The 17,995-nt window shown below is 56.5% G+C and overlaps 1 protein-coding gene across 1 annotated transcript; it reads right to left on the bottom strand.

Annotated features, from left to right (window-relative positions):
- LAMP1 (lysosomal associated membrane protein 1) lies at positions 972-17,741 on the bottom strand. Its single transcript, NM_001011507.1, is given in 9 exon segments — positions 972-1,813; positions 2,033-2,203; positions 2,286-2,352; positions 3,143-3,268; positions 3,703-3,887; positions 6,171-6,329; positions 6,446-6,662; positions 8,653-8,771; positions 17,684-17,741. Coding segments are annotated over 9 exon segments (1,242 nt in total). The 3' UTR covers positions 972-1,673.

Below are 17,995 nucleotides of genomic sequence, written 5' to 3'. Positions count from 1 at the left end.
AAGCTGGGACTCAGGTCACCTGTTACTGCGAAGTAACCCAGACCCGAGAGCGAGGGTTGGGGACTGCGTCTGATCTGGGCCCACGGGCTCTAATCAGCTATGTTGTCCCACACCCCTGCCGGGGGAGGCGCCCGGACCTGCGCCCTTGCCCCTGTGTCCCTCCCCCACCTGGGGGGCTGTGCTCTGCAGAGGACACGCGGGGGTGGGGGGGTTGGGGGGAGGAAGGGACCCACGGGGACGAGTGGGCTTTTCCCTGGAGAAACCCACGTGACAAGAGGGTCCCCTTCTTGGAGGCTGAGCAGCTAGCTGCACCTCCAGGGCCTGGGGTGCCCCGCCTGCCCAGAGCTGTGCTGAGGCAGACGGGTGGCTTCTGTGTGGGTGTCTGAACCTTTTAAGCTGGGCGATACTGCAGAGCCCACACGCCTACAAGGGCCTGACCCCTGTGTCCTGGCCGCTGCCAGTCTCTGGCCTGTAGCAGCCGCACAAAGGACACACAGCAGGGTTCCTGCCGTCGTCTGCCGTGCCGAGCCTCTGCTGAGGGGCCCGTGCAGCCCACAGAATAAGGTCACGAGGTCCCGCCCACCACTGTGTCCCCTGCAGGCCCCACTCCCAGCACCTGGCTTGAAAAGACGGCTGCATGGTAGGCTGCACGGGGCCACCCCAGCCCCACGGGTCAGCCTCGGGGGGCCCTGGGCACTGGCACGTGGGTGGTGGCCGGGACCACAGGAGCTGCCTTCTGCCTCCCCCAAGGCCTGCGGCCCTGAGGACACAGGTCTGTGCTGCCTCCGCGCCTGAGCCCCGCCCTGCCCCACTGCGTCCTGGAGGTCAGGCCAGCGCCCGCCTCCCACGGGAGACTGAGCCACAGGCTCCACGCGCCGTGCAGGGGACCGTCCCCCGTTGGGACCTCCCCTGGGAGCTGACGAAAGCACGAGGCCCAGGCAGACAAACGAAGAGACATTTATTAGCATCGTTACGGCAACACGTCCCAGGAAGGGACGGGCCCTCAGCGCACAGCCACTGAGCTGCAAGCGTCAATCAGTGAACAATTACTGTACACGGTGCAAAGGATCACCCCAAACCTCAAACAGAAGACAAAATCACTTTACAAAAAAGTAAATAAAAATAACACCCATTTTTCTATTTAAAAAAGTGCCAGCTCTCAGGTGGCAGAGCACAGGGAGCCGCAGGGCCGCACGCTGGCTGCTGAAGCTTCACGGGCGCCCCCCACACGCCCCCTCCTCGTTCTGTCCACGACTCCCGCCCCCGCCCCTGCCCCAGCCCCGGCGCGGCAGCCTCCGCTCCCGGCCACCACGGGTCACAGCGTCAAGACCAGAGACCCTCCCTCCGTAAGGCTTAAACCAGGTAGAGTGAAAAGAACGAACCCCGGAACCTCACAGCCAGATGACAGCGGAGCCAGTGCCAGTTTAGAAAAGCAATCTCACCGCCCCCCCCCCCCAAGTCCTACTTTGGTAAATATTAACGTTTAACCAGTTAGCAAAATATTTAACCCAGTTAGCAAAATTAACACCGTCATTTCCGCAGTTACTCTTGTGCATAGTAAATGTTGCCGGATGAACTTCACATTGGAAAAAGCAGATGTGAAAACCAGTTTGCGAGACAAGGGTGCCCCTGACAGCCACCTAAGCCCAGCGAGGCTGCCGGCGCGGCGGGCGCTAGATGGTCTGGTAGCCGGCGTGGCTCCTCTTCCTGCCGACGAGGTAGGCCATGAGGACGACGAGGACCAGGCCCGCCAGGGCGCCGCCCACGGCGATGGGGATGAGCATGCTGTTCTCGTCCAGCTGACACTCCTCCGCTGCGGAGACAAGGCAGCTGCCACCTCCTCCCGCGCCTGGGCAGCACCCACCTGCTCCCGAGGGGAAGGGCCCACAGCCTCCGCAGAGCAGGGCCTCGCGGAGCGGGAGGCGGGCAGCCCCCAGCTGGGCTGGGCCCTCGGGGCAAGGTCCCGAGGTCCCGCGGGCAGCAGAGTTTGCTCCCGAGCAGAGCGGCCTGAACCACGCCCGACACTACTCACCGGGCCCGAACTTGTCCCCGTCCACGCGGAACGCCTGGACCCGCACTTGGAACACGTTCAGGGCAAAGGCCTCTGTGACCTGCAAGCGCTGCTCCGACCTGCACTTGTAGGAGTTGCCGGCGGTGGCCTGCAGCGCCCTCAGCGAGCTGTTGGCAGCGCTAAAGCTGGGGTCTGCAAAACAGGCAGCGGAGGCGGCGCTCCAGGCACCCACGGGGGCGGGCGGGGGGTGGGCGCAGGGGCGGGGGGCTCTTACCTCTGGCGTCCGGCAGAGTCATGTTCAGCTGGACTCCCTGGAGGAAGACCCGGCTGGAACTCGTGTTCTTTGAGAGAGCACACAGTCATCAGTCACCGCCAGACCCCAGGGTCTCCGGTGACAACGTGGCCTCCCACGGCCCTGGCTTTAGACCAAAACTGGGGGCTGGTCCCCAAAAGGCCTCCACCTCAGGAACACAAATCCCAATGAGCTCCTGACAGGCCTTGATACAGAGCCAGGTTCCTGCCGAAAGGGGGCCTGTTCTAAAAAGGTCACCTTGTTCGAAAAGCGGAACTCCGTCAGGAGAAAGCCCACTGCTCCGAGGCGCACGCACTGCGTGTACCCCAAGGCCCACCTCTGCTTTTCCCGTCATTTTGCTAACCTGCATCTTCCCACCAAGCACAAAAAGAGATGAGGATGTTCCCGTCGTGGCTCAGTGGTCAGAGAAGCCGACCAGCACCCGAGAGGACGCAGGTTCGATCCCTGGCCTTGCTCAGTGGGTTAAGGATCCGGTGTTGCCGTGAGCTGTGGTGTAGGTCACAGATGTGACCTGGATCCGGCGTGGCTGTGGCTGTGGTGTAGGCTGGCGGCTACAGCTCTGACTCGACCCCTAGCCTGGGAGCCTCCATATGACGCACGTGTGGCCCTAAAAAAGCCAAAAAAAAAAAGAAGGAAGCAGAGAAGCCAGCCCAGGACCTCGTCCGAGGCCACAGGTCACCCCTTTCCTGAATGTGGTGTTTGCAGCAGCGGCTGCCGGAGCAGGGGCTGGGGAGTGGGGGCCCAAAGAGACAGGCGAACGTGGGAGGCCCGGCTGTGGGCAGGGTTTCTGGGCGGAGGCGGAGGGGCAGGACCCTCACCAGGGCAAACTGGAGGGCCAGCAGCCGCAGGCTCTCGCCCTGCAGCTCCAGGGTCACCAGCTGGGCGGAGCAGCTCCCGCCGAACGTGGTCTTGTTGGGATTGATGTTGAGCCCCCTGGTCACGGTCTAGGCGAGAAGCACCGAGAGGTCAGCCTTCCCCCACCCGGCGGCCCCACGCTCCCCAGGGCCAGCTTCACGGCGCCTGAAACCCGCAGGCAAAGTACACATGACGCAGGCGGCTTCCCTTCCGTCCCGCCCCGTGGGATGCAGGCTCCTCCGTCTCGGGAGGCCGCTCCCCACGCTCAGCACGGCAAGGGGCCCCAACCCCTCAGAGGAGGGGTCCAGAGGCGACCCCAAGCCTGCGAGGTCAAGTACTTAAGACAACGCAAGGTTCTCCTAGGTCAACACCCCCGTGCCGTGGGGACAGACAAGACACGACGGGGTCCGTTAGGAGGAGGGGGCCCTCGGCTCAGGACACACCAGCCAGGACCTGTCCCTGGACTTGTGGTCCACGCGGCCCAAGGGGCGGCACCTGGGAGTGGCTTGGGGCCGCGGCCTACCGTGTTGTCCTTCGTCCTGTAGGTCACGTTCAGCTGCAGCCCCATGCTGGCCAGCAGGCAGGTCCCGTTGGCGCCGCTCACGTTGTATCTGGACACCACGGGGCTCGTGGGTGCTGGGGTGGGGGTGGGTGTGGGCGGTGCCGTCGGGGTGGGCGGTGAGGGCTTGTCTTGCTCGCATCGCGTCTCTGTAGGGACGGTGGTGGCTAGTCCTGCTGCTGCCTTGGACCACAGGGACCCGTGGACACCAGCCAACCGTCTCAAGAGGACCCGCCCACCCGCCTGGGTGCCAGTTCCAGCTGCTCCAGCCCAGCCTCAGGTGTCCCCCTGCCCACCAAGACCCCTCCCACACAACCACTGGTCCTACCACACCACCAGGACAGTCACCACAGGTCACCTGAAACCCACGTGCCAGGCCCGGGGCTGGAGACAGTCCCAGGGCCAGCAGCAGAGGGGCCCAGAGCACCAACAGGGACAGACGGACACCGGGGCCCAGAGGGAGCTGGGGCCACCAGCACGGGGCCCCAGGGGGGCAGCAGGCAATGCCCGCAGGACACGATGGACACTCCCTAGGGACGGCCCAGGGGGGGACGGCGGGGCACACGCTGTGACTGTGAACCCAACCTCCCCGCTGCCCCCCTGAACTTGATCCACCCAAAACTGCCACCCAAGAGCAAGGGCGTCTGAAGCCAAGTGGAGAAGTAACCAGGCGACTTCCACAGGAGCAAGACAGACACGCCTCCGCGAAGGTCAGTGAGTGCCCTGTGCTCCAAGGCACGCGGCACTCCTGGGCACTGTCAGCCCCTAGGCTTCTGGGACAGTGGAGAAGGTTCTGTCCAATCCGGGCCCTTCTGCACAACTGCTGAGCCGGGAGCCCACGGCCAGGCCACTGCAGGCCAGGTCCCGTGGGACAGCAGGTCAGGCAGGAAGTCAGGGCGGAGGGATAGGAGCTGCCCTTGGCCAGTCCTGATGTCTGGCCCCAGCTCTACGGGTGCAGGGACGACTGTGCAGGGTGTGACTTAGCCACAAGACGTGCCCCGGCCCCACAGGGCCCTCCTCGTGGGGAGGGTGCAGGTGAGCCCGGGGCACTGATGGGGGCAGGGGGCTCTCTAACTTCAGGGCGCCAGGCCCTCTCCTCCCCAGAGGGTTTACTCCGGGTGCCATGGCCTCTCGAAGGCAGTCACACCTGCCCTGGTGGGCAGGCATGAAGTCATGGGACAGTCACAGACTACGAGGGGAGGTGGTCCAGTCTCAGGCCCACCCAAGGCCAGGAAAGCACAGTGACCAAGCTTCTGACCAGCTAACCCAGACAACCAGCCATACCCTGGTGACCCCGTGTGGGACACAAGAATGCCTTCGGGGAGGTGCTGGTGGCAGGGGCTCATGTGGGGACAGACCCACCCCCATGCCTCTCGTCTACCAATACGTGAAGGTGCCCCCATCGGGAAGCAGCAGGTGGGGCAGGTGAGTCACTGCAAGAGCCAGCAACTCAGAGGCCACGCATCACGACCTCTGGGCGTCTGCTCTGGACACCCTGGTGAGCCTCGTGACCACGCAGGCTGACCACTCCGAGCCTTAGCTTGGTACCCGCTGCCTGGGCCAGGGCACCAGCAGGTCCTAGAAGGGGCTTGCTCCCCCAGCCCACGCCGGGCTGAGAGGGGCGGCTGGTGGAAGGGCCTCGCCCAGGTCCTTGGGGACCCCACCTCGGCCGTGCTTCTCCCTGTCACCTGGGTTCCCCTCCAGGCCCAGCCCCGCGGCTGACACTCCTCCACCTCAGGGGTCAGCAAGCTTTCGCTGTGGACGGCTGTGTCCATGGCAGACTCTGGTGCCCAGGTGCCTGTCCCCCCTCGGCTCTGCTACGTGGGCACGAGAGCAGCCACAGGAACAGGCACATGAACGGTGGTGGCTATGGTCCGATGAAACGTTAGCTATGACATCGTTTTCACGTGTCAGAAAATGTTCTTCTGATTTTTTAACCTTAAATTCACAAGCCTAAACACCACCCTTAGCTTGCTGGCCATGCAGAGACTGGAGGCCCTGGCAGCCAGGCACATAGGAGGCTGACGGGTGGCCTGCAGACCACAGGTTCCGCAGTGCCAAGCCTGCGGGTCAAGGCTCAAACACTCCCCTGCCCCTCCTGGAAGCGACCGCGGCCTGTGAGCCACCCAGCAGGACGTGGGGAGGCTGGCCACCTGCCTCGGCCCCCTTGCGCTGGACTGAGGGAAGGCAGAGTCTATGTGGACACAGCGGGCTTGAGCTCAAGGACACTTGTGACCTGACCTCACCCGCTCTCAGAGGGAAGACGGGGGGCCTGCCCTGCCCCGTTCCCGCTTTAATCCCCCGCATCTGAAGCGGTCACCCTCTCCAACGCGGGCGGCCGCACGGTAACAAGGGCTCACACCCTCCACGGCACCAGGCCACTGGGCACCCACGGGAGGCGGACTCTCAGCGCTGGGCGAGGGCGGGCCTACCTTGCTGGCTGAAGCTGTTGTTCGCCAGGTACGCCTGGATGGTGGCGTTGCCGAGGGTGACGGTCACGTTGAGCAGGTGCACCTGGCTGTTGCTCACGCACCTGTACTTGGTGTTGAGGTCTGCCCTGATGTCGGTGCTGGCTGCCACCGTCTTGGTGCCTGCGTTCACAGGGGCGGTGATTCACTGCGGGAAGCGCTTCGTGAAAAGCAGCTGCAGATACCCCGTCCTCAGCCCAACTGTCTTCACTCCCGAACTGGCCTGTTTGGGGCCTTACCCTTAGAGCTCGCGCTGGGGAAGAACTCTGCGTCTGACAGATTATAAACCAGCGTCATCAGCTGGACGCTGTAACGGGTGGCATTTCTTGTGAAACTGAGGGTGAGTGTGTGTCCTCTTCCAAAAGCAATCACGAGACTGGAGTCGGAAGTGTTCTCTTTACCGCAAGAGCTGCTGTTTAACACCTGGGCGCTGGCTGGCAGGCTGAAGGTCGTGTTCTAGAACACGCAGGGGAACAGGGTCACTGAAGGGACTCCGAGACACCACGGAAAGATCCTGAGTCTGACAGAAACTCGGACCCCAGTTCCGTCTCAGGGGTCACTACTAACACACCCCTTTCCAATAAAAACAAAAACCATAAAGAGTCCGTATTACATGACGAGTAACAGACCAAAAAGTAATTCAAGGGTACGAATGACGGTTTCAGGAGTTCCCATGTGGTGCAGCACCTGAAGGATCCAGTGTTGTCTCAAAAGCTCAGAGCACTGCTGAGGCGCGAGTTTGATCCCTAGCCTGATGCAGAGGGTTAAGGATCCCGCGTTGCAGGAGCTGTGGCGTAAGCCGAGGCCAAAGCTCAGATTTGATACCTGGTCTGGGAATTTCCACATGCGGCAGGTGCAGCCAAAAAAAGGAGATGACTTCATGTAATTAAAATTTTTCTTCATTAATATAATTTTAATTTACAAGAGAATTAAAACTAAAGTTATCTCAGAAAACTGAACTAATTCACCTGGGGCTTCAAGATGAGCTATATGCTTTTATTTGCAAAAAAGCCACGGCCACTTCTTTGCTGAAGAAAAGTTCAGGAGTTCCCGTCGTGGCGCAGTGGTTAACAAATCTGACTAGGAACCATGAGGTTGCAGGTTCGATCCCTGGCCTTGCTCAGTGGGTTAAAGGATCCGGCGTTGCCGTGAGCTGTGGTGTAGGTTGCAGACGCGGCTTGGATCCCGCGTTGCTGTGGCTCTGGCGTAGGCCGGCGGCTACAGCTCCGATTCGACCCCTAGCCTGGGAACCTCCACATGCTGTGGGAGCGGCCCTAGATAAAGCAAAAACAAACAAAACAAAACAAAAACCTCCACACGCCGTGGCTCCGGCCCTAGATAAAAGCAAAAAAAAAAAAAAAAGAAAAAAGAAAAGTTCAGACTATGTCTCCCTAATCAAAGAGAAGAGGGAGTTTACTGCAGAACTGTCTGAATTAACCACAAGTAAAACAAGCAACCCGAAAGCCACCAGAACCCGTCGTGATGAACTGGCCCCAAGAGTGACCGGTGATAAGCTCTCCTGTTGGACAGGCCACGTCCGGGACAAAGACACACTTTGTGAAGTGGGAAGGCACATAACAGCAGGGGGACAATCCCATTTGTGTAACATAATTCATATACGATGAAACGGTATTTTTAAAATCCAAACAAAAAAATGAAGCAGAAATTGAAAGGTGCTTGGACAAGTCTTAAAACTGGAGATGCTTCTGTGGAACAAAACCGCCCCGGCTTCCCGCTGCTTTGCCAAAGACCACATGTGCACAGAGACGGGACAAATGGACGTGGAGGCCAAGCAGCTGGGCGCAAGGCCGGGGCGCAGAGACAGAACCGGGGGTCTTCCCTCGGCCCTGGGCCCGGCTGCCCTCCCAGTGCCCAAGAAGCATTACGGCATCTGCCACGTGGAGACGGCAGGGAAAACACGCTTCAAGGAAGCATGCAGTTCAGGTCTGGTTTAGGGTTATATTTACAAGAGGACGTGTTAAATAGGAGCGAGTGAACTGGTCCCACTAAGGAACGAACAGAGAAAGAAGTAACAAATGCTGCTTATTTGTCAGGAATCTGGTAGACGCGCGAGCCTTCCCCACCGTAAAAAAGCGTAAAATGGTTTTAACAAAACCACAAGGGACGCTTGAATCCATCTAGTTCCGTGGCTCTGCTCCTCGAACAACTGTTCACATGCAATTCTTGGGCGTGAGTTTGCCTAAAGCAGAGCTCTATTCACAGGCTGTACCCCGGGCACACAAAGACCTCGAGAGAGCCCAGCCGCAGGGGATGATCAGCGTGGCACCAGGACAAGGTGCCACCCTGAGGCGGCCAGGGGTCGTCCAGAAGAAAACGGGGAAAACGCCCACGAGAAAACCGGCCAAGTGCGCTGCGAGCCCCTGAAGAGGCCCGGCCAGGCGAGCCACCCGCCCCCCACGCGGCGGGCGAGCCCCGCTGTGCCGACCTTGGCGCCGCTCCGGCTGTCGTAGCTGATCTCGAAGGTGGCGGCGAAGTTGGCCATGATGCAGGCGGTCCCGTTGCCGTCGCTCACCACGAATACCGCCGAGGCGCCACGCGCGAGGCCTGCGGGGCCAGAGGAGAAAGAGACGGCTGGACGCGTTTTTGAAAACACTCCTTTCGAAGGCGGCTGCCTACGGCCCCAGCGCTGCGGGGCTCCTCAGGAGAGAGCGCCGGCCTCCTGGAATCACTGAAGCCCGAGGCGCGCGGGGACCTGGGCTGGGGTCAGCCCGCCTTCTGTCCTCCGGGACGCGATTCTAAAAACGCCCTCCAGGTTGCCGACCTGCCATCAGCTCTTCAATGCTTCACTTCAGGACACTTACAGGGAAATCACAGGTCAACTCCGGGCAACCCAGGCACAGGCCGCCCCACGCTCCTTCCCGGAATCTCTGGGAGGTGGGGTGGGGTCCTGAAGGCAGGGCTCAACCTTACCACTGACCTACGGTCACCCGCGGGGTGGAAGGGTCATGTGGCAAGAACAGCCAGGGACTCAAAGACCTCAACTCTTGCCCCATTTCCAGAAAGGCTGGAATGCAGGCGACCTATGGCAGCGGCGGCAGCCTTGGGACACCGCCCACCCTCCAGGTGGTTCCGCTAAGAAGCCGGGGCGGGGGGAGTGGCCGGCGCTCCGAGCCAAGTCCTCAGGGTGGGTCCTGAGGCCCCTGGAGAAGAGGGGAACTTGGGAGCTGTGCCCAAGCCCATGCTGCTCTCAGAGAGAGACTGGCAAAACCAGGTGTTTGTGACAGTTCCAAAGCCAAGCAGCCACTGGGCAGCCCTGGGTCCGGCCGCTCCGAGGACCTGGTCCCTTGTTCCTGTTCAGACCCCTGTGTGCCCTTCACCACGTGGTGACACACCTGGCTACGATGCCTCTCAGGCACCCTCGGAGGACACCTAACTAGCTTGGCATTCTGAAACCCTGTCCCCGACAAGGTCAAGGTGAATGGCTACAGTGAGCCCAGCTCACCTTACCCTCAGGACGGTCACCAGGAAGATCCTCAAAGCAGCTCCTACTTGTTAAAGCCACGGGTAGAGACAGAGACCCCACGCATCTTCCCGGAGGCCTCTGTCGAGGGAGACCGAAGTCCTCACTCCCAGAGAACAGCTGCTCTGTTCACAGCAGCTGAGACATGGAGCAAACCTAAACGTCCATCGACTGAGGAGGGATCAAGAAGATGTGGCACATACACACAACGGAATACTACTCGGCCATAAAAAAGAACTACTCGGCCATAAAAAAGAACAGAACGATGCCACGTGCAGCAACATGGATGGACCCAGAACAGTTATACTAAAGAAGTCAGAGAGAGACACACAAACATCATATGATAGCACTTACATACGGAAGCTAAACTGTGAACCTAAACAAATGAACTCACTTAAAAAAAGAAACAGACCCACAGACATAGAAAACAAACATGGTTACCAAAGCGGGGGGCGGGGGGAATAAATACGGCGGCTGGGATTAAGATACATATAATTACTACTTAGTAGTTAAATGTGTGTGTGTGTCTATACGTATATCTGTCTATAGAAATATACATGCACATCTATCTATATATAGATCTATGTATATCTATAGAGAGAAATAAATGTGTAATTGAATCACTCTGCTGTACACCAGAAACCAACAGTGCTGGAAGTCAACTAGACTTTAATTAAAAGAAAAAAGGGGGAGTTCCCGTCGTGGCGCAGTGGTTAACGAATCCGACTAGGAACCATGAGGTTGCGGGTTCGGTCCCTGCCCTTGCTCAGTGGGTTAACGATCCGGCGTTGCCGTGAGCTGTGGTGTAGGTTGCAGACGCGGCTTGGATCCCGCGTTGCTGTGGCTCTGGTGTAGGCCGGTGGTTACAGCTCCGATTCAACCCCTAGCCTGGGAACCTCCATATGCCGCGGGAGCGGCCCAAGAAATAGCAACAACAACAACAACAAAAAAAGACTCACCCGTAACGAACCCAACTAGTATCCATGAGAACGCGGTTTGACTCCTAGCCTCACTCAGTGGGTCAAGGATCCATGTGGCCGTGAGCTCTGGTGTAGGCCGCAGACAAGGCTTGGATCCTGTGCTGTTGTGGCCGTGGTGTAGGCCGGCAGCTGCAGCTCTGATTCAACCCCTAGCCTGGGAACCTCCATATACCTCAGGTGTGGCCCTAAAAAGACGAAAGAAAGGAAGGAAGGAAGGAAGAAAGAAAAAGGAAGGAAGGAAGGAAGGAAGAAAGAAAGAAAGAAAGAAAGAAAGAAAAGCTGCTACAGGAGACTGAAGCAAACTGAAGGGGACAAGGAAACGCTTGTTTTGCAAATTTTTGACCCCCACCCCCGCAAGCACCCTCAAGCAAGATCACACTAAAATCACTTCCAATGAAATGAACATTCCTTTTAAAAACCTAGAGAAAATCCCTGAGTCTTTTCCGACACTGTGAAGGTTTTAAAGACATGCCTCTGAGAGAGCTGGGGTGCGTGCGCAGGAGCCAGAGATGCCTGCAAGGCGAACACAGGGCAGCAGCAGAGAAAGCCTTGGGCGCTGGAACCAGAGGACGAGGCCACCCCAGGCCGGACGCCCTCCCTGGCCGTGGGAGCCACACGCCACCAGGCCAGCCCAACCCAGCAGGTCAGGGGGCTGCCTCCCATGGGAGCAGGGTCAGTTCCTACCAAGCTGCTGTCTGTAAAACAGTTCCCTAAATCACCAGAAAGCTTCCTACTGGCTCAAAACCCTTCATTATGAAACATTTCACATTAAGCAACTTTTCAATCAGTTTTTCCACTTAGTAGCATGCTGAGGGTCCTGACCTTTCAAAAGACAATGAAGAATTACTATAACAAACTTAAAATAAGCATCAGCAGCAGCAGAGGGTCATATTTATTCTGGAGAGGCCCAGAAAATTTTGAATATTACTATTATTTTTTAAAGGAACTCATTTATTCCTTTATTGTAAAATCAATACATGGACTTTGTAAAATACATAGACTTTCAAAAGAAAAAAAATCACTGTCAACACTTTGATGTACACATCTCAAGATTATTATGTTTACAGACAATATGTGATTTTCATTTTTTTTTTTTTTTGGTCTTTCTCTCTTTTAAGGGCCACACGCACGGTACATGGAGGTTGCCAGGCCAAGGGTCCTATCGGAGCTGTAGCCACCAGCCTACACCAGGGACACAGCAACTCAGGATCCAAGCCGAGTCCGAAACCTACACCACAGCTCATGGCAACACTGGATCCTTAACCCACTGAGCGAGGCCAGGGATCAAACCTGTGTCTTCATGAATGCCAGTCAGGTTCGTTAACCACTGTGCCACGATGGGAACTCCTAACACGTGATTTTTAAAAACAAAATGGGATCATACTATTCAAAGGGTTTTGTAACCTGTCCATCTTTAGCTTATTTTCACACTGACATATGTGGGCAACACACGTCCTTCATCTTAAGATGGGCCACCTGTCACAAGTGCACATCAACCACTGCCAGGCTGAGTGGCTTCCTTTCTCCCTGTGACTCCTGCCAGGATGTTGCAGTGTGTCCACGAGTTGTGCTGGACTTGGCACTCTCAGGTACTCAGCCCAGGAGGCCTCTTGGCAAGGTCCTCTCACTTGATCTTTCTTCACGAAATCTTCTGACCCAGCTGTCCATAGCTGTGCTTTGCTCTTTATGGTCATTGTGACTTTGTTCCCATATGAACTGCTATGGCATCGATTCACTGATTTTCTGACGTTTACTGACTGCCAACTTTCTGAATTTCCTGGCGGGTTAACCTTATGGAAAAACGGGCAAAAGACCTGAACAGACATTTCTCCAAGGAAGATGTACAGATGGCCAACGAGCACATGTAAAAACGCTCAACATCCCTGATTATTAGAGAAATGCAAATCAAAACTACTGAGGTACCACCTCATGCCCGTCAGAACGGCCATCATTAATAAGTCTAAAAATAACAAATGCTGGAGGGGGTGTGGAGAAAAGGGAACCCTCCTGCACTGTGGCTGGGAATGTGAGCTGGTACAACCACTATGGAGAACAGTGTGGAGGTACCTTAGAAAAACACGCACAGAACTACCATAAGACCCAGCCATCCCACTCCGGGGCATATATCCAGACAAACCTTTCCTGGAAAAAGGCACACGCACCCGCATGTTCACTGCAGCACTGCTCACAAGAGCCAAGGCATGGAAACACCCCAAATGTCCATCGACAGATGACTGGATTGAGAAGATGTGGTACATACACACAGTGGAAAAGACACCAAAAAGTGCCCTTTGCAGCAACACGGATGGAAGCAGACACTCTCATACTAAGTGAAATCAGTCAGAGAGAGAAAAACAAATACCATATGATATCACTTTTATCTGGAACCTAATGTAGGGCACACATGAACCTTTCCACAGAAAAGAGAATCATGGGCATGGAGAACAGACTTGTGGTTGCCGAGGGGGAGGGAGCAGGGGGAGGGAGCGGGGTGGACTGGGCATCTGGGGGGAACAGACGCAAAGTCTTGCCTTTGGAATGGATAAGCAATCAGACGCTGCTGTAGAGCACCGGGAACTGTATCTAGTCACTTCTGATGGAGCATGATAATGTGAGAAAAAGGAATGTATATGTGTGTGACTAGGTCAGTAGAAAATCGACAGAACACTGTAAACCAGCTATGAAGGAAAAAGTAAAAATCATCATACAAAAATAAATAAAATAGGAAGCACTATTGTTATATTTTTGCTTTTTACAAGCCACGCCCGAGGCACATGGACATTCCCAGGCTAGGGATTGAATCGCACACCACAGCCACAGCAACGTCAGATCCTAGCCACATCTGCGACCTACACCAAAGCTCACAGCAATGCTGGATCCTTAACCCACTGAGCAAGGCCAGGGATTGAACCTGCATCCTCATGGAAAATGGTCAGGTTCATTACCGCTGAACCACAAAGGGAACTCCCAGAAACTTTTGCTTATTAAAACAAGAAATTTACCCCCAGAAGTCAGCAGTGGTCAAGAGAAAAATATCGACAAGAATGTTGGAACATAAAACTGTAAGACAAAGGTATGTATGCTAACGATCAAAAGTTGTTGTTTTTTTAAAGTCTATCACAGCGGCAGTTGGTTTAAAAAAAAAAAATCACCTCCTTGTATTAGTTAAACTGTTGGCAGTAACTTGAGGGGTGTCCCTTCTGAAAGCCAAAGCCACTGCTCCTCCCAGGCAGCCCCTCCCCTAAGCCCCCTCTCCAGTCACAGAGGAGAGGCTGGCTCGGGCCTCCGAACACTCCCTCCTCTACACCAGGGCAGCTGCAGGAAGCTGCCTGCTTGAGGTAGGGGATCTTGGTCTAGGACAGACCTCTCACCACAAACTAGCTGCGTGACCTTGGGCCAGGAGGAACCACCAAGCCCTGGCTTTAGGCACCTGCACGGTGGGAATAAGAGCACTGACATCTCAGGGCTGTGAGAGCCTCAAGTGCGCCAAAGCAAGCAGTGATGAGGACCGGGCATCAGGCTGCTTTCAGCGTTGGCCGCTACCATTCACTGTTCGGTGCCTCACAGCCCTCACCCACCAAGCTCATCACCGAATCCTCACCGCCTGAGCAAAGCATCAAGTAAGCGTTCTATTTAACCGACACCCGTACTGCTTGTGCAGTTACCCTGACTGTCGAGACAGCTTTAACAGGCACTATGACGACGCCCTTTTACAGACGCGGTGATCAGAGCACCAGAGGTTAGCTGACTGCTCAAAGTCACAGGGCAAGCGAAGCGACAGCGGAGAGCCAGGTCTGGAACGAGGTCCGCTGGGTCAGAGCACGTGTCTGCCACATCTGAACCACGTTTTCTCTCCAGCGCTCGGTGAGCAAGCGCGTGTGCTTCACATTACAATACACTCCCTTCTGAAATGAGGCTGCCATCTATAGAACGAGTCAATAAACCATTAACAGGAGTTCCCGTCGTGGCGCAGTGGTTAACCAATCTGACTAGGAACCATGAGGTTGCGGGTTCGGTCCCTGCCCTTGCTCAGTGGGTTAACGATCCGGCGTTGCCGTGAGCTGTGGTGTAGGCTGCAGACGCGGCTTGGATCCCGCGTTGCTGTGGCTCTGGTGTAGGCTGGCAGCTACAGCTCCGATTCGACCCCTAGCCTGGGAACCTCCACGTGCCGCAGGAGCATCCCAAGAAATGGCAAAAAATAAAATAAAATAAAATAAAAATAAACCATTAACATCTAAGAAATTACTTTCTAATTTCTCTTTTCTTCTTTTAAACCCAGTATTTTTCTTCTTAACCGGTGATACAGTCATTCACGAAGGCGCAAAGGAAGGAAAAACAAGACCAAACCAGACATCACAACCTCTAGAGAGCAGTTTGCACACCTCTCAACAGCTGGCAGACGTGCTTGTTTAGGGACCAGTGCTGTTCATGTGCAGCCTCTGCATGAGCGCTGACTATGGGTGAGGCACGAGGGGGCTGGGGGACAATGAAGATACACGTGTAAAAATAAGCACGATGTGGCTGAACCCATGCTCCCACGGAAGCACGTGTTGCACGTGCCTCTTAGTCAAGTCTCGCAGGAGCCAGGAGGAGAGAATACAGCCCGGAGTGGATCCATCAATACAAACCCACAATCATGGACCCAAAATATCCTGACCTCAAATCTAGGCAAGAATTCAGTCACCAGGAGTTCCCATTGTAGCTCAGCAGTTAATGAACCCAACTAGGGTCCATGAGGACGCGGGTTCCATCCCTGGCCTCACTCAGTGGGTTAAGGATCCGGCATTGCCATGAGCTGTGGTCAGCTTGGATCCCGAGCGGCTGTGGCTGTGGCGTAGGCCGGCAGCTGAAGCTCCAGTTCCACCCCTAGCCTGGAAACTTCCAAGTACCATGGGCGTGGCTCTTATAAGGAAAAAAAAAATTCAGTCACCGATATGAGTAATGGACAAACTCCCACAATTGAGGATGACATTCGTCAGTGTAAAACTTTCCCAACTTCCTAAGTGACAGTTCTTCATTCGGAAAGAGGAAGGAGATCATCTAGTTGACACCAACGGCTCGAAGGGCCGTGTCAGGCCAGAGACTTACACATACGGACCAAAAGGTTTGAGTGTACGTTTGTCTGCGCTTTCTACCAACTGCTGAAACACAAAAGCTTTAATTTTCTAATTATCAACACAGGACGAATTTGTAAGCTACAAGTTTGAAATATTTTTAGAAAAGATGCTTTGTGGTGGAATTGTGCATTAAAACACTCTCAGTAGGAGTTCCCATCGTGGCGTAGTGGTTAACGAATCCGACTAGGAACCATGAGGTTGCGGGTTTGGTCCCTGCCCTTGCTCAGTGGGTTAACGATCCGGCGTTGCCGTGAGCTGTGGTGTAGGCTGCAGACGCGGATCGGATCCCGCGTTGCTGTGGCTCTGGCGTAGGCCGGTGGTTACAGCTCCGATTCAACCCCTAGCCTGGGAACCTCCCTATGCCCAAGAAATAGCAACAATAACAACAGCAAAAAAGACAAAAGACAAAAAAAAAAAAAAAAACACTTAGTAGATCTTTGTTAAAAGCTAGATTTTAACTGAACAGAAAACTTAAAAGATATGATGGAATGTAGAGAGCTTATGAATTTTTCTCTTCGATCAGGTGAGTTTTTTTAAATTACTCAAAGAACTTTATTCATAGTTGTATAATGATCATCGTGACCAGATTTTATAGCATTTCCATCCCAAACTGCCAGCCCATCCCCTCACCCCCCACAGGTGAGTTTTAAAACATGAAACAAAGCCATTATGAAAGTTCTAACGCATGTGAGCCCTTCTAATAAAGGAGTTGTTCCTACATGACAAGACTTGTTCCAGCAACTCGTCCCCTGACTAATTACACCTGCTGTGGGAGAGCAAGGCTTTGGGTTTAAACGCTGCTGGAATAAGGTCATCCCTTGTGGCTGTTCTGCAGCTCAAAGAACTCATTCTACACCACAGACAAAAGGAAGACCTGAAACCCAAATCCATTCGTCTCAAGAACAGAACATCCGGGTAGGATGAGACTTAGAGGTGTCCAGAGAATTCACCGCACTTAAGTGGGGGAACGCGAGTTTCTTTCCGTGTCTCCTGAACTCCAGCGGCGCTCCCACCAGCTGCGTTCTGCACGTTTCAGATCCTGGCCCTCCCCTCATCACGGGGAACAAGGTGACAAAGAACCGCGGGCGGGCAAAGAGCCCCCAGATCAAGCCACACTGTGGTTCCCTTCGGTCAGCACGCACTCCCTCCTCACTACAACCGATAAATCCAACGACGCCCGCCCGCACGGGCTGCTCCTGAGCTCGGAGGGCTGTCGGAGTCCCCCCTCCGACTCCCGGGGCCCGGTGCACACAGAGCAGGAGCAGCGCTCCTCAACACGGCTCACTAGACACGGAGAGGCTATTGGGGGACCCGACCGAGCCCACTCGACCTTCTGCCCATTGCGGGCGCCCTTTAACTCAAGTCCTTACAACGTAACGAAATCCCCCAGCGACACAAACACGGGCAGCAGCGCTCCACGCCACCCTGCCAGGGGCGAAGGTTAAAGCACGAAGGACGAACTCTAAAGGCCGGGGTCGCCGCGCCGCCCTTTCCTCCTGTGGGGAGATCCGCGACGGGCGGGGGCCCAGGCCGCACGCAGCCCTCCGCGGCCACCGGTGCCCCAAGATAAAGGGGCGAACCACGCCGCTCGGAAACCACCAAGTCACTGCCCACTTCACCCACGACACGAGTTCGGAGCCCAGGGACCGCGCCGCGCCCCGCCCTCCCTCGGCCGCGGCTCGGCACCTGGGCCGCCCACCCCTTCCCCGCGCAGCCCCCTCGGCTGGTGCAGGGACGACTCGCCGGCTCGCCGACCCCCGGAGTGCCCAGGGCCCGGCCCGACCCTCAGCCCCGCAGCGCCCGCAGCCTCCCGCCCGAGCCCCCCATGGCCCCCGGCCCCTCACACCGCCCCCATCCCTCGGGGTCGGCGCAGCCCCTCACCCCGACCCGGCCCCTCACCGAGCAGCAGCAGCAACAGCAGGAGCGGCCGTCGCCAGGCGCCGCCGGGGGCCGCCATGGGCGCGAGCGGGAGCCGGGTGGGGTCGGGGGCGGTTGGGCCGGGGCGGGCGGGCCGCGGGCTGACCAGGCCGGCGTGAGGGAAGCTGGTCCCGTTGCAGCGCCCGCGGGAGGAAAGAGACCCCGCGGCCGGCGGCGCCCGTCACGTGAGGCCGCGCTGCGCCCGCGCCGCCACGTGACCTCCGTGAATCTCGCGAGAGGGCGCGAGTTGAGGCGTCCTCCCTACACCCGGCTCCCGGCTCGCACGTGACCTGG

The sequence above is a fragment of the Sus scrofa genome, chromosome 11 (assembly GCF_000003025.6).
Source record: "Sus scrofa isolate TJ Tabasco breed Duroc chromosome 11, Sscrofa11.1, whole genome shotgun sequence".
Lineage (NCBI taxonomy): Eukaryota > Metazoa > Chordata > Mammalia > Artiodactyla > Suidae > Sus > Sus scrofa.
Note: the sequence above shows the minus strand (reverse complement) of the source record. Positions and strands in the feature narration are given on the sequence as shown.